At 51.5% G+C, this 15,814-nt stretch overlaps 6 protein-coding genes across 6 annotated transcripts; 1 reads left to right on the top strand and 5 right to left on the bottom strand.

Moving 5' to 3' along the window:
* Window positions 1–334: 334 nt before the first annotated feature.
* On the bottom strand, window positions 335–1,329 carry Z519_10005 (uncharacterized protein; the record flags this gene model as incomplete). The annotated part of the gene is made up of 4 exons (XM_016767724.1): window positions 335–460; window positions 523–660; window positions 733–1,111; window positions 1,145–1,329. The coding sequence occupies 4 exons, from the start codon at window positions 1,327–1,329 to the stop codon at window positions 335–337; spliced, it is 828 nt and encodes a 275-aa protein (XP_016615822.1).
* A 2,481-nt stretch (window positions 1,330–3,810) lies between these two features.
* Window positions 3,811–5,036, top strand: Z519_10004 (uncharacterized protein; the record flags this gene model as incomplete). Its single annotated transcript, XM_016767723.1, has 2 exons — window positions 3,811–3,997; window positions 4,045–5,036. 2 exons carry the CDS (start codon window positions 3,811–3,813, stop codon window positions 5,034–5,036), a joined length of 1,179 nt encoding a protein of 392 aa, XP_016615821.1.
* Window positions 5,037–5,927: 891 nt separating this feature from the next.
* On the bottom strand, window positions 5,928–6,413 carry Z519_10003 (uncharacterized protein; the record flags this gene model as incomplete). The annotated part of the gene is made up of 1 exon (XM_016767722.1): window positions 5,928–6,413. The coding sequence occupies one exon, from the start codon at window positions 6,411–6,413 to the stop codon at window positions 5,928–5,930; it is 486 nt and encodes a 161-aa protein (XP_016615820.1).
* Window positions 6,414–9,492: 3,079 nt separating this feature from the next.
* Z519_10002 (uncharacterized protein) lies at window positions 9,493–10,240 on the bottom strand (the record flags this gene model as incomplete). The annotated part of the gene is made up of 2 exons (XM_016767721.1): window positions 9,493–10,138; window positions 10,185–10,240. 2 exons carry the CDS (start codon window positions 10,238–10,240, stop codon window positions 9,493–9,495), a joined length of 702 nt encoding a protein of 233 aa, XP_016615819.1.
* Window positions 10,241–10,984: 744 nt separating this feature from the next.
* Z519_10001 (uncharacterized protein) lies at window positions 10,985–12,785 on the bottom strand (the record flags this gene model as incomplete). The annotated part of the gene is made up of 5 exons (XM_016767720.1): window positions 10,985–11,453; window positions 11,516–11,566; window positions 11,626–11,684; window positions 11,737–12,371; window positions 12,431–12,785. 5 exons carry the CDS (start codon window positions 12,783–12,785, stop codon window positions 10,985–10,987), a joined length of 1,569 nt encoding a protein of 522 aa, XP_016615818.1.
* Window positions 12,786–13,713: 928 nt separating this feature from the next.
* Window positions 13,714–15,296, bottom strand: Z519_10000 (uncharacterized protein; the record flags this gene model as incomplete). Its single annotated transcript, XM_016767719.1, has 4 exons — window positions 13,714–13,917; window positions 14,030–14,357; window positions 14,406–14,917; window positions 14,970–15,296. The coding sequence occupies 4 exons, from the start codon at window positions 15,294–15,296 to the stop codon at window positions 13,714–13,716; spliced, it is 1,371 nt and encodes a 456-aa protein (XP_016615817.1).
* Window positions 15,297–15,814: the final 518 nt, after the last annotated feature.

Genomic DNA, 15,814 nt, shown 5'->3' with positions numbered 1-15,814 from the left:
TAAAAGAACAGAGACTAGGCCAGCCCTTTTCATAAATCCGCCCGGTGGCACCTTTTGGAGCGAGCCCGCTGACTTTGTTCTCGAGGAGCCGCGGAAACTGGTGAGTTTGGCACTTTAACATCCGTAAAAGACCATCTCGGTAGCCTCTACGACTCGTGAGACATGTGTGATGACTGACCCCCTCAGGCTAGCCGTGGCTCGGGGTGAGTACTCTGTACCGCGTCCAGGCAAGCACCTCCTCCATTCCAATCGGATGCGCTGCAGTAATTCCGTAGTCTTTGTTCATCTTGGCATTTCAAGCAATGTCAACGCTGCTCGAAGCTCAGGCGGGCGCTCATCCACGCTGCCAAGGCACCTCCCATATTGGGCCATCGTACTGGAGCGGCGGATAGGGTCGCCCGAGGTCGCTCCAAATATCTGCTGCAGTAGTGTCTCCGACATACGGTGGATAGCACGGATCCTACGTACACGGTCAGTACTTAAGATGATAGCAGGAAAGATACCACCAAAGTGTTCACTCACACTGTCGAAGATGGGCATCTTAGAACCCACTTCCACAAATTCTTGACTCCACTCAGTCTCTGGCAGATGTCTCCGTTTACACCACGTGCATCGTGGTCGAGTGTCTGTGGGGACGTAAGCACCACACGGGCAGAAGAACTGGTGGATTAGGCGTTAGTCCAAGGCAACTTAATAAGTCGGAAACTAGCCGATCTGAGTGTAAAGGCATACCATTATGGGATGCTGGTGGTCAATCATCATTTTCGTTTTGCCCTCGCCATCCTTCCATCGTTGCTCATCCCATTCGTGGGCCGTATTATTGGCATAATGGTCCCGCGTGAACTCCTCTTCTTCCCCGGCGCATTTGTGGCATATCCAGCGTGTGTAGATGTCACAGTCACAAAGCTCGTTTAGGAAATTGCCCTGGATTTCTTCAGATTCCGTTTTGGCGTCACAGTCGGGACAAAGACATATTATGTTTTCATTCTGAAAAGGGCTGTTGAGATGTGGCCGGCGTTTAGGATAGCCTGCTAGTGGAGGCTCGCGGGGATAGTACCGGCATTCCTGATTCAACCGGTATGAGTACGAAGCAACTTTCAGGGTGTTGAGGCTTGACAAGTGAAGCGATGCTCTTTAAACTCACCTCGCAGACATTGATGCCACATTTCCGGCATGGCAAAGCGCGTGCACTATCACACTTGGTTCTATATAGCTGAATTTCAATAGGCTCGTCTTGCCATATCCTGCGTTTGTTGCCCCAACGATAGTTCCGATGTTCAAGGCTATATAGTCCCACGAAATTTTGACGTTTAGCGAGGCCGCTGCCATCGCAGAGACAATTACGGCACAGAGTATCGAAAGTAGTCCGTGAAAGTAAAATGTATGAGTAATGGGTTCGGTTGGTACGTGCTAGGTTGAAGAGGTCTATCGTCGACAGGAAAGATGAAAGGTTTTGGAGAACAGGATATCGAGCTATAAGAGCGGTGAGAGGAGCCATGTCGGAGGAGCGCCTCCTGATCGGAGCACCCCCTGACATGTCGAGTGGTAATTGATGCGTATCAATACTGAATAGATATCAACTCCAGTATTTCTTGTAAAACCATGTCATGCAATTGATAGTGTCGTGAATGACTCGAGATTTTGATTGACTTTTGATTGTTTCTTACACCCTTTCGGCTAAGGCCATCAAGGGGTTAGCTGGTGAGCACAGGGTAGAACCACCTCGGTTCCAATCGGGTGAGCTGCTGCAGCGGCTCTGAAATCGGACTCCGTATTGCGTGGTTTTTACGCCAACCAAGCCATGGCTGGCTGAGGGCCTCGTTGATGGTTTGGACAGGGCAAGGAGCGAGATCATACAGGTCCTGGTGTTGTGATATCTACCTAGATACGTTGAGACAAACGAGGCAGAAGTATTACGCGCTACCGAGTATAGGAACGGGAATTGTAGTGCCAAGGCGCTAAGGTATGATGTCATCAGATAATCCGTAGCTAGGGAATCTGCCCCCTCAACCCGCCTCTTCTTTGTATATATACGTACTTGTACCGAGTACTGGGGCCGTGACAGCCACAACAGACTGAGGCTCTCCTAGAACAGCTCGTAGCTAGAGCTATGCTACAATTCGTGACTGGGGAGAGATTCGTCGAGGTTTACGTCTTGTATGGGAGGATGTTGTGGTGCGAGCATGGCAAGTAGGCAATAAGTTTGAGATATTATGATTGTTTTCGATATTTGCAGTTGTCGTTCAAGTCCCTTCTTCTCTCATTTAACCCGGTACTACTTACTCCGTCCTCGACTGGCCATGCAATCCGGATGAGATCGGTCTGCTGGAGAGTTCTGCCGCAGAGCTATTGCTCGACTCCTTATTTTCCACTGCTCGTTGCGGATCTCTCTCTTGTGTAAGGCTTTTGCGCAACCTTTTCTTTCAGCACAGTAGGGCGGAGATGACTGAGAGTAATAACAGGCCAACTGTCCCAAGAACGACATCTGCTATACCTCCAGCGCTTAGTCCACTTGGTTTGCTCATATAGTTGGTGGCCGCAGAATTTTCGGCCGAGGCTCGATAATGTTACGGTCCTGGTTACTTGCGCCGTGGTTCGTGTCGACGTGTTTGGACTTGTCGACGTGGATGGTGTTGGCATGCTGGAGGTGGTGCTGTTTGTCGAAGCACTAGCTGTGATTTGGAAATACGAAGTGCTGTATTGTTCGACAGATACAGGTTCATAAATGACGAAACAATACATAATGTGGACTTCGAGCTCCGTGGATGGTGTCCAGAAGGTCTCCTCTCCGCTTCCTACGCCCAACGATTAGTAGAGTTCACCGTACGAGAGACTGCATACCGTCACAGACAAGATCGATCCAGGAAACGCCGATGCCTACTTGTTCCAAATATAAATCTATCTAAAATCAATTTGGCTTTCACACAATGTCATGGGTTAACTGTCTCACAGGTCCATTGGCGCCCGTCCAAGCTATCTTGTAGCTCTTGCCAACCTCTGCTTCGGGGGGGAACGAAGTAAACGCGATTTCAGTTGTGGCGAAGGGTAGTAGCGACAGTGCCGCTAGGTATAACTGAACATGTGTCTGTCGTAAGAATCGCATCACTCCAAGCAGAGGCTCAACAGCGGAAAGTTTGCAAATGTCAGAGGGGGTTTAGCCTTGTAAATTTATCAACGCAGCCCCAAAAGCTCCCAATTTTGAGACGCAAGCTAGAGTCATGCAGGGGTCTATTAGGCGGACTTTCTCTCGATACTTGTTCGCGTCCTTGTGCCGACCCTTTAAAGCATTGTACCTGGCACTGTAGCAGTGGCTTGCGGAGGCGTGTATTTCTTGGCAGTCCAATCGAGGTTACTAGGTAGTCGGCTGTTCGATGCACATAGGAGGTGAGGAGGTCTAAGAGACTCCTTACTAAAGGGGTTTTATACCTGTTATCAGTCGATGGTCAAGGGATGGGCGGTCTAATATCATCAGTTCAAGTACGAGGTAGAGCCATGTGGGTTAATATCAATCTGGGCGTTCAATCCTCATGGACATTCATGTTCACCAAGGTGGTTAAATTAGCCCCACGGCTGGTGAGATGCGGGAGCCGGGCACGCCCGGGGAAGCACAGGGCGGCGTCACCCATACCCCAATCCGGAGTAGTCCCGAATCTTCATCTTGGCATATTTGTCCAATTTTGAACCCAAGCTTGCAGCTTCCAAGTGCATCTTCGAAACTTGAAAACAATCTTCTGAGCGACATAGACTCCAACAGCCCTATTTCAGGGTCGGATTCCTCGGCCCAAAAATCCACCGCTACCTGGCGCCAAGATGCCCCCGATTCCGGCTCAGAGCCTGCGACGTCTGTCCAAGTTCCCTCGGAAATGGGCGTATCCGGCGCATTTGGTCGCTGGACGGAGGGTTGGCGGATACAAGTACATTTCGGTGCAAGCGACGCCAGCAACAGACACCGGCAGAATCAACGTGGCGGGTAGATCATTGACCTCTGCATCACCCGGTCAGATCAATCTCTTGCTCAGAGGGTGCACCTACTAACTCATTCAGACGCTTCATTCGAGGTCATTGGAAGTCCATTCTCGCTGCTTTCTGTCACCCTCTCTCCTTCCCAGGAGCTGTATACTCGTCGTGGAACACTGGTGGCGTTTGCTGGAGATCCCAACGGGACTGTCTCGACCTTGCGAATCCTCAATCCCGTTCGCCGCGCCCTGATCGGTATACCTTTCCTGTACCAGAAGATTACCTCGACGTCCCCCGCCAATGCTCTTATAGCCACGAGGTCGCCAATGACCACATTCGCTGTTTTGCAGCTGGATGGCACGATGGACTGGAAGCTGGCGCAAAGAAAAGCTCTGTTGGCATGGACTGGCAGCACGCTCTCTGTGAAGCCGAGTATAAACACAAGATTTTCGCTCGCATACTGGGGGAGTTCTAACGTCACCGGAAGAGGACTCCTGGCGCTCGCAGGTCAAGGCCAAGTTTACTCTGTTGAACTTGCAGAGGGGGAGACTTACATAGTCCATCCTTCCAACATACTCGCTTACAGCTCATCATCACCTTCTCCGGTGCCTTTGCCCTTCCGATTCAAGTCATCAAGCGTTCAATTCCAAATACCTCTTCAGCTCGGAAACTTCTTCCCATCGTCGAAATTCGTCGAGACGTTAAAGACCAGCAACACTTACAAGTTCATTGCCAATATGCTTTACAGAATCCGAACATGGAGTCGAAGGACTATTTGGGGGGACCGGTTGTTCTTACAGTTTAGCGGCCCAACAACGCTCTTGATTCAGAGCAGAGCTGCGAGGGTAATCGATGTCTTGACCGCCCAAGAGGTGAACGAGATTGCAGATACCCCGGCAGGCACTGTTCAGGAGGCTATTTCCAGCGTCCGCTCCGCCGCCCCGGAACTGTCCAAGCCGGGTCCTGCCGTACCTGTCTCGCCAGCCGCCTCGCAGCCAAGATTGTCAATGGCAAGCGTCAGCCGTGATGGAAAGGTCACGTTCGATGCCGCGCGGAACTCGGATCAACCCAAAAGATAGACCAGAATCTCTCGAGGACAACATGTACAATACCATCCATGACACGAAATCAGACATCTGCTTTGCTCAAACGCACCGGTCGGTTCGATCGCCGTGTTTCAGGATCTCAGGCACATCGCTTTTCGAAGCAGCGCAACCCATCCCGTGAACTCGTCGCCCCTGAAGAACGTCTACGCTCTTCTCGAAATCGTGGAGTATTGAGCTCTGGGTTTCCAACTAGCCAGGAAAAGCTGTGTTGATCAACAAAGTATCGCGGATCCCGGTTGGAGATGGATGGGTTCTGCTATCAAGATGCGATTGCCAGGCGGCCAGCGGTTGAGTACGTACGCCGACTACGCTGTGTGAAATTAAATGTCCATGAGGCCGACTCATTTTCCCAGACCACTCTACTTCCTGATGTTTCTCACAGTCAGCGCGAGAGCCAGCGCGAGGACAAATTTGATCGCTGTAAAATGCTTTCTCTTCTCCTGATGGCATTACGCTCATCCGCACTGGTCTTCGAGGAGACACCAAAACCTTGTTCCAATGCTGATTCTAGCAAAGAGCACCCGATCTGGTAATGACCATCTTGGACAACGACATATCTTTCATCAAGACCGAGCCTGTCTCACAAATAGTTGACCATCGAGTGGCTCCATTTAGTTTGTGAAAAGCTATCCTTTCTTCCAACATTGCTTGGTTCCTTGCGATGAAGAGAGTCGTCAATCAATCCGACTGGATTCTCAATACTCAAATTCTCCCCCGCCCCCTTCTTCCTTTCTTTGTTCCTGAGATCCAATGCTTCACCGCTTCCTTACGTGCCATGAGGCCAGAATCTCTGTGGTCATATCTCCGTGGTTGACGTCGAAATTGTTTTTATCTTGCTGATCGAATTTTCTCACCTTTCCCGCTTTATCCGCCTCCAGCATGCACATGATACTTGCACCCCTGATTGATCGGGGCAAGGGGCTTCGGGCGCTTAGCATCGTTATCATCATCGAGAAGACAAAGGTCGTCCCAGACAAGACGTATTACCGAGCACCCGGTTTTAGAACACAGCGCACCGAACTCTTTGTCGTGTTCCTCTGCTCCCTCTCGATTCTTCTGACCCAAAAAGTAATCATATTCAAAGGCGAGATCGTGGGTGAATCGATCGATTACCAACTTTGAGAGCGGGCTATATTTACTGACGTTGTCTAGGACACAAGCAACCTTGGCCGGCCTCACCTGTTCGTCTTGCCAGTGCTCCATCAGATAGTCGATAAGTTGGTTTTGCTGGTCAGGCATGCAGAACTTCTCCGCCAACACCCATGCCTTCATGATGGAAATGGCCTCGTCATCTTCGTCCGAGAAGTCGACCCGATCGGTATAGATGTAGGTGATCAGATGATGGATCATATCGGGGTCACCGTCATCGGAGAGTTTCACCTCGTTTGGGAGTGACTCTTCCGTTCGCACCCGAGACGTTTGGCAAAGAAAGCCATCTGGTAACGAGCAGTTTCTTATGAACGAGATACGTGTGCTCGCTTGCTGGGACTGTTACGACAGGAGATGTTGTGAAGCTGGCGCAGGTTACGGTTAACTGACAAATGAACTTAAGCGTTGGCGACACTCTTTAATATACCTCGATAGAGGCTCGATAGAGGTATGTTCTCATCACTTCCCGGGCCGGGAGGTCTGTCGAGACCCTTTTGCATGTCCGTGGACCACGACGATGGCGCAACTAAAAAGGCGGGATTGGATCCAAGAGCAAGGACTAAGAAAGGAAAATGAGATAATAGCGAACCTAGAAGGCAGGAGTCGATGGGAAGAGAAAGGGGCAAAGCAAAGAAAACATGTAAGTTGATGTGAGATGGGATGGAATGAGAGCGACGGCTCTTTTGACCTTTCTTCAAAGGGCCGCATCTCTTCAAGTGGTCGGTAAATCCAGGAGGCAAAGTGTTCAAAGACTTCGCAGCAGACTTCTGGAAAGTAAACTTCGTTCGTCTGCACCTCGATCATGCCGGAAGCAAACATCTTCGCAAATAATGTCGAATTTACGACCAATACGTCCTTGTGCATCTGGTAAGTTACCTTCTCTTGACCGACTGAAATTGTGATGATGGGGTGGGCGGCAAAGGCTAAGAATGAGTTAGGGTCATGAAGGGAAGCCACGGGATTGTGCACTGACTGTGACAACCTAGCTTCTACCCGATCGGTGACCAATGTGCTGTCTAAAGCCTTCTTCTTTGAGCCAGAGTCTGTATCTGATTCGTTTGGGTCCATGATGTGGATAGAGGGAGACCACCCGGGTTGAGGGTTGCGGTATGGCACTTGGAAATGGGTTCAACAGTGAGGAAGCATGGAGGATTTTCAAACGTAGAAGCAGAGAATTTGAGAAGAATAAACAACACTCACCATAGCTCATGAGAAATTGTCGCACGCCAGTCCCATTCTTCACTCCCACTGTCGTTCTTTCAACGGGAAGATCACGCGGGGATTCACTACCTAGCCAGGTAGTTGTTGTCACAGACACATCATTCAAAACCATTGACCGTCGCCAACCTACTAGCATCGTTAGAGATCGGCGTGTCTGCAGTGTCTTGGACGTGATATCTCCGTCGTCCGCCAGTAGGAAGGGGCGAAGAGCGAAAGGAATGAAAGGACTCGACCAAAGAGCGGCGACATGAACTGTCCGCGATGGACATCAGAGCCGGCAATCGACTGCAGCAAGTCCTTTCCAGGGCGTGGTCTGATAAGGCAGTCTGGTGGCCAGAGCCGACGTTGATGTTTGGGGGGACCGGGGCAAGGAGGATGCTGGGATGGGCGATTGATGATGTATTTGATTAGGCCACAAAGACCGCGGCCGGCGTTGAAGAGACGTCGATCGCAGGGAATGATCTGGCAAGTTGAGCTCGTTGTTGCTACCGATGTTCGCTGTCGCAGCTTCTCAGGGGATACGGCCTTCTCGCAATGTTGCAAGATTCACGCTTCGTGTTTCCCTCCACAAGTTGCTCTTCACCTTGACTTACAAGTACGACCCTCTCCGTGGAGGCGGTCTCTTCATTAGTGTTGATCAGCCTCGTTGACAGCTCTTGCCATCCCGTTTCATACTCTCCTTCCGTGAAACCCATGTGGTGAACTGCATGCCCACGCGCTTGGGATGATTGTCTGACAGCCCGCTCCTTCAATGTCGTATATAGCTTCTCAGCCCACTTGCTACAAGATGCAGCGTTCGCTGTTGTTGTGGCTAGGAGGATTTGCATTTTATATCTAGTCGGCGGCCTCGCCGACTAGATTTTAACCGCCCCAGGGCCATCAACAGCGATTTCGCAGAGATGTGGTTGGTATAGGTGCGGAAGAGAGATAGAGTCTTCTTGAATTCAATAATTTTCCCGGCCTACCGGTTTCAGGTCCATATAGCCTGGAGGACGTTGTTCGAGGTAGAGACAGACGCCCTCACCTCAACAGGCAAGAAAGCCAGTCACGCATGAGCAGGAACGAAGTCGAGTTGCCGTAAAACTTATTTCCACAAGGATGATTTGCGCACGAAATGGGTGGGATAAACATATCCAGAGGTCCAAATGAATGAGAAAGGCAAATAACAAACAGAATGAACATAGGTACCTTGTTCGCTTGTGCGATCACGGCGGGGAAGACGCTGAGTGATTGACCAGTGCTTCCAGCCTCCGACCAAGTCACCTACCTTCTCTGACGCCGTTCTGACGCGAAAGCTCTGGCAACCTCGTCGATACGAGGAGAGAAGACGCGGCAGGCCAAATGACCGAAGAATGGGCTGATTCGTCAGGTGGCACCGGACGAGCACCTGGGTTCCCATCAAGTCGATGCTGCCTTTCGGAACAGGGCACGTCATTCATGGAAAGTAAACATAAACAAGCTTGAGATGCTCTGCTATTTGCGTTGCTCGTTGGCTGGTCCCCTTTTCAAATTTGCCCAAGCCCAGCCTCGTCAATTTCAGCGTTGTCGCGGTGCCGCCGACGCGAGTTGAACAGCCAGTGTGATCCTATTGTTGCTGAACAACACCAGGCAGACATTTCGACATCTCTTGATCCGCTTTCACCTTGTTCGAGACTTTATTGGTAGTGATGGAAGGGTGAGAAACAAGAACCCCAACTATCTCATTCATTGTTCCTTCTCAAGATCGTCCCGATCGCAGCTGAAAAGCGCAGCCAAGATTGTTGACACCGAATAGAACTGGGTAGCGCTTTCCAGCATGGACAATGACCGCAGGGAGAGAGTAGACGGTCACGGTTGTGGTTGTAGCGCGGCTCCTGAATTCTCACAATTCAAGACTAGCCAGAGGGGCCAAACCCTTGCATATCCTGTCTTCATGTCGTATTGGTTTTTTTGTCGAGGCAGGGGGCTGTTTGTCTATCAGGGCATCCAATCTGTTGATTGAGACCATTTGCCTCATGCCTAGTGTCTTTTACCTCGCCCTTTTTGAGGCGATGCTGGAGGTTCGACGTCTTTGGGATCGTCAGTCTTCTTTTTTCTGGCAGATATCACCTTCTTTGTCAACGTTATAATGGCATCCTTCCAGGTCGGATGGTAGAGTGTTATCTCTTTCAAGATTGTTCGCGGCCCAGAACCGCCTTGCAGAAATCTCTGTGCTGGCTAGCAAGTCCTGAGTGCTTTCTCCATGGCAGCCCATGCCATGCTCCGATCTGTACTGACAAGAAGGACAATTCGCCAAATCGTGAGATAATTGATCCAAAACATGTTGCTGAAGAGGAATAGTGTCTTGCGTGTTCTCAGGCAGATAATGACAAGAATCGAGGACGCATGTACTCGTGGCCCCAGAACGTTCTGGGGTTGTCCATAAGAGCATTTTGGAGATTTGGCAGGCAATACTTGTCGGAAGTATCCAGGCTTGTAAGGCAGACATTGCATCGTCATTATGGTTAGGTTCGAGGATCTCGTGTTTGTAGATCCATTCTACTACGAATTTGAAGGCCCGACATGGGTCCTCTGAGAGAATGATTTTGTTCTTTCGTTGCTCGATCATCCCTGTTGAAAGGCAAGCCCTGAAGAACTCGCTCGCCTCTGTCAAACGATTCTTGTGCATGAAAAAGACTTGTGCTGGTGATCCGACAATCACCTTGGCGACCGGACTTGCATATGTACTGAAAGATTAGTAGCTTCCCAGGAGTGATCAAAACAAGGACTCACCTGTCTACTTCGTAGTCTTCCTGTATCTCATCCTCTTCGCTAGCAGCGGCCGACATCTTCGATCCTTCAAAATCCCCTGGACATTGATAACCCCTGGTGTCTCCAGCAACGTGCTGTGCATCAACTCGCTCTTCGCGGGCTCGAAATGGACCGACGCGTGGGGTGTTGAGTTGTGCTGAACCTGACTGTTGAAGCCAAGATGCTGAAATGAGAGGCAGGCACAGCTTTGGCGACAGAGAAATAAAATAGAGTGAAGTAAAAGTAAAACGAAGTGAAAGGGATAAATATGTGCAGGTAGGCGATGGCGGCGCAAGTCCGTGTCCAACTCATCTGAGAGGACCATTTCACGTCATAAAGAGGAAGGTCGGCATAAAACAATCAACATGATCCGGTTCAAAGTCAGCGAGCACCTGAACATTCTGACAAGAGAACATGGTATCATCCTGTCTGACATCTCAACTTTGCCCTCTTGTTTCTGAATATGCGCCCATATCACGCACTTACATCCTCTTCAATCACTCCAAGTCTTCCATCCAAAAACTTCAACTGGTTTGGCAACCCCCGCGACGTTCATCTCCTCTGGTCGTAAACCTTGTCCTCGTAGATGAAAGGGTTAAATACTGCACTTAATACAATGGAGGTTCTTCCTCGACACGACGTCGAAGGACTTTTCGGGACGTACATTATCATCATTTCAAATGTCACCCTGCAAACGCCCTACCAACCATCCCCTTGAAGTCAAATTTCCCGGAAAAGGCTTCCTGCAAATATCGATATACCCTGTCCTGTACACTGTGGTTCTAGAAAAATTGATTGGATTGGAGCGGTGGAGCCCACAAGACAGGGCCGATGCTTTTGCTCATCTCGTCTGGCGGTTGGTACCACTGTCCTTGCGCGCCCGCCGAAGGCACAGGACTGAATCCGATCAACTTCTGGCTACCGGGAATCTGCTGGTAGTTCCGTTTCTGTGATTGATTGACCAGCTGCTTGGGAGCCAGGCTTGTCGGAATTTTCATGTACTTTGGGATGTCGCTGCCGAATTCTGGGTAGTTGCCAAACATGTCTCTTGCAAAGGTGAAGGATGTCAGGTCATTGAGGTGACGGCGGAACAAGTCTGATAGTTGATATCTACCAGTCTGTCGGTTATGTACATAACAATCACGGAGATCATATGGCCACACAAAGCGGAAATGTTGTGCCAGAAGCGCCCAGAACTTGTTGGAACAGTACTTGTGATAGTGATAGATGAATCGCTCGCGGATGCCCGGCCTATCAAAGAAGAGATCAGACCATCTTGTTCTCTCGCAGAGTCTTGCTGGGTAGCCACATACCAAACGAAAAAATCAATAGCATAGGCATGTTTTTGAGCCAATTGTGACGGCCTATGAGCTGGTCAGCGCTGTCGTTACCACCATCGGACAATGAGAGAGGGGAGTGGTACCTCGCCTGATACCAAGAAGGCAGCCTCGACATATTCTCCTCCGAAGGGTTGAGGTGGCACTTTATCTGAAGTCAGACACACCCATGGCCATTAATTGGAGTGACAGCATACCTGGAGCAGTAGATTCATGATGCAAATAACCGCCAGACGATCGACGTTGCGGGAGTTGGCCCATACTTTCTGGTCGACATCGCGCAAGATGCGCCACGAGGGACTTAAGTTGCTGAGGGTGGGCTCATCCCAGCCCGCTATGACAGCGCGGACGGCAATGTCATCGTGGACTTCGTCGTCCCTGAGTCGAGGCCAGTTGTGAGTCTTCCAATTCTGCAGCGTGTCACTCACAAAATTCCACATCTGTTTGTGAGGGTGGGTGTTGGTGTTGTGGTGAGAGCACGTGCACGAGGACCCACTTTCGGGAAACGAGAGCGGAATGGGCGAGGGCGTGGTGGCTGTTGCGTTGAGTGTGTTGTTGTTGTGGGGGCCGGACATTTCATCCAACTCAAGCGGTGCCCCCCCTAACCCCATCGGATTGAAGGTTTGCTCATCGAACATGGCATCCGAAAAGTTTAAATTGAGGCTGTCATCGAGGGGAAAGCCGAATTCAGCCTGACCGTGGACGTTACACACAGGCCCGCGCGGCTGATGGCCAGGTTCGCTGCTGGCATCTACACGGGGATCGTCCACGACCACCACGGGCGACCTGGGATGGCCGGGCAGCGTAAAGGGCGGAGAGAAGTCGGCGCCTTCTAGCAAGCCTTTGTTAGCCGCCTCAAACAATGTCACAATGTCACCCATTGCAGCATACCCTTCTCCGTAGCGTCGTCGGGGCGTGCTGCCTCTGAGTCTTCGTCCAGGTTGATCTGGGCGAGGGAATATATCGTCGCGAGTTTGCGTCTGAGAGAGCGGCATTCGGTGCGGGCGGTCTCGAGCTGCTCCCTCAGCTCTCGGCAGACTTCGTTGCCTGACTGGCTTGTCAGATGTGCTACAAGAGACTCCAACTCGGCGATTTTGTTTTTCGTTCGGGCTCGAGCCTGACGTTGACAATGTCGGTCGGCCACCCGTTTCTTGTCGCGTCGTTTGTCGCTGATCTGCTTGGGCTTGCGGCTCGATGGCGGCGGGCCTGTGGCCAACTGGATGGGCAATACCACCTCGGAGGCCATGGTCTCCATCATTGATTGAGAGTTTTCAGAAGGTTCTCGTCGACGATGATGCTGCGAAGGTACGGACGACGGGATACTAGATGAAGCTAGGAATTAGCACACGGGGGGAATTCTGGAGAAGTCGGAAGAAGGACGAAGGACGCGGGGGCGGTCAGGCCTTGGCAATTGACTTTTGCCCTCGGCACATGCCATCATGGCCTACCAAGTAGGGGCCACCAGGGCCACCTCCACCACCCCCCTCGCCCTTCTCGCCCTACCCTCACAAGGCGCCTTGGGGTGCCCTCGGGGTGCCTCAACCACCCTCAACCGCCAACTATCCCCAAAGCGCCCCTGCGAAACACCCTGGCGAAGCAAGCGAAATTTTGACCGGGCGAAACATGTCGCTCGACACTTTGGGAATGAGGCGACTAGTTCCTATTAGGGTGGTCAGGTGGTATTAGGCTGTTATGGGAAGGTGTACGACTCGAAGCGACCTGCTTGGGGAAGGTACTGCTTTGGGGGCCTTACTTACGAGGGAGTCGTTGGGGGTTGTTGGGGGCATTGGGGATGGTTTTAGGGGGATGGTCATGGGCGTCTAGGTACGCTTATGGGCGTGCCTATAGGTGTCCTTATTGGCATGGCTCTAGGGTACTCGGTGGAGGCATCAGGGTCCTGACTGGGCTGCACTAGGCTTTCTGACGGGCCTCGTCAATCACGTCACTGTTCATTATTTGTCTATTCAACCGCCCCTTCGCAGTGACCACGTACCTGGACATCCCTACCTCAGAGAATCAATTGTGCTTGTTGCTGCTCCTTGCTGTGGTCAATGTGGTCAGTGTGGTGTATCCGTGACACAACGATTAGAAATCATGCTCAGGATCTTCCTCTTCGGTGCTTGTTCGCTGCCTTTTGGGTGTCCCCTGGGTGTCTCGAGGCACCTCTGGTGCTCCTACAGTTTCTCGATCCGCTCGACATACTCAAACCGTTCTGTTGCAGGCACCCCCCACGCTCTCGCCAATTCATGGTATCTCCTCTTGTACCCGAGATGTTTCGACCTGACCTCAGCCGCAGTCTTCAGCTGATCTCGGCCGACTTGATGCTTGTGGGCAGCGTCTGGCCCGTCGGCGATCCGAGCGAATCTGGCATATGTCCACTGCGAATGCCCATTAGCTCGAGTTGAGACACTCTTCACAAAGGCTACCAAGAGGGGTTGGGAGTGGGGGGAATCACGTATTCTCGATAAGAAAGGGTTCCAGGGGCCTTACAGCTTCTGGGAGGAACGTGTGCTGTGTCAGACCTTGCCCAGCGAACATTTGCATGCACTCATCAATGATCTTGGTCACGCCTAAGGGCACCATGATCTTCGCTTGGGCAATGGCATATCTCCCGGCCACATTGCCCATCAAGTCCATGGTCTCTGCAGCATTCAGAACCACCAGGCGAAGAGCGTCGATCTCCATTCGCATGTCGGCGAGCCGTTCGATGTTGCTGTCGAACTCACCAATCAATTTGCCCCGGGGCTTCTTTCTCGCATCCGTAGCTCGGATGAGTGCATGCTCATATGCGCGCTCAGCTTGTCCTAGTAGACGCATGCTCCAATCCCGTCAGTTTGCAGGAAGCGTGCCCTTGGAGCCAACTCACCAATGATGTATTCTCCCCGGACCAAGTCGACCCTGAGCGATTTCAAATGCTCGGCCTTCTCCCAGAATAATGTTTTCCACAGGAATCCTCACATTTTCGTACACATACTCACCATGGCCCTCGGGAGCACAGTCGTAGCCCATGATTGTCATGTATCGAACCGCCTTCAAACCTGGAGCATCCCTGGGCACAATCACAGTCGAGTGCCGCTTCCAAGGATCCGGATTGTCTGGGTCAGAGCATCCCATCAGGATGTAGAACTTGATGTCCTCGTTCGCGATCCAATTGCCGTACAACTTCCGGCCGTTGATCACGTACTCGTTTCCTTCCCGTCGAATGCGACACGAAATGTTGGTCGCATCGGAAGCAGCAACATCAGGCTCTGTCATTGAATAGGCTGACAACCAGTCTCCGTCCAGAAGAGGCTGCATCCATTTCTTCTTCTGCTCTTCAGTGCAGTACTTGGCCAGAAGCTCAATGTTACCGGTATCTGGAGCGTGGCAGTTGAGGGTCTAGATTCTCCTTCAGTCCATGTCTGGACCACTCCAGCGCTTTCTCACCTACCATCGGAGCCCAGTAAACTCGCCCAAGAATTTCACAGCAGCATGAGTACTCCAGGATGGTGAGTCCAGGGCTTTCTTTGAAGTGGTTCGGTAGGAAGAGATTGAACAATCCTTCTGCTTTTGCCTTCTTTCTCAACTCTTTGATGTATGGCGGCATTGCCCACCGGTTCTTCTCCAGTTGAGCCTTGACAATGTGATCTGCCGGAATGCATTCATTTTCGACCCAGTCGTACACTCTCGCAATGATATCGATTGCTTTGGGGCTCAGCTTTGTCCTGTATCCTGGAGGGATCCGGGCCAGAGATGGGTGATCTGGTATGGTGGCCATGGTGTTGATGCCGTCTTGCCGTCCCGAGTACGAGTTTTCGTAGTTGTGAGTGTGAGAATCCACATGGAATGAGGCTGTTGTTCGTCGTTTTGAACCAATGCACCAGGCCCACAGATAGCCAGAGACCGGTTGCTGCGAGTGCCCAAGAAGGGAAGGCCGAGGTAAACAACCTCGTCAAGTTGCGGAGATGTGGCGGGTGGTCTACCAGCACGGGCCACCGCAGAATGTCCGCGACTTCGACACAATCGACGTCGTTTGCTCTGAGGTGGTGTTCTGCACGCATCCTACAGACAAGCTGTTGTGATCCCACTTGATCCCAGCCATGCCTCTGCCATGCCTCTGCCATGCTCTGCCATGCTGTCTCGGCTACTGGTTCGTCCAAGACGGCAACAGCCCACGCCATGCGGGTCGAGCCAGCTCGCCGGTATGTACCTCTTGATATACACCTTCACGCTCGTTTCCAAATGTGTTTGTGCGCTGGAAAACGTGGTGGACGTTGATCCTTGCTTTCGCTTCCC

The sequence above is a fragment of the Cladophialophora bantiana genome (assembly GCF_000835475.1).
Source record: "Cladophialophora bantiana CBS 173.52 unplaced genomic scaffold supercont1.17, whole genome shotgun sequence".
NCBI classification, from domain to species: Eukaryota; Fungi; Ascomycota; class Eurotiomycetes; order Chaetothyriales; family Herpotrichiellaceae; genus Cladophialophora; species Cladophialophora bantiana.
The sequence above is the reverse complement of the archived record's forward strand: the minus strand, read 5'-3'. Positions and strand labels throughout refer to the sequence as shown.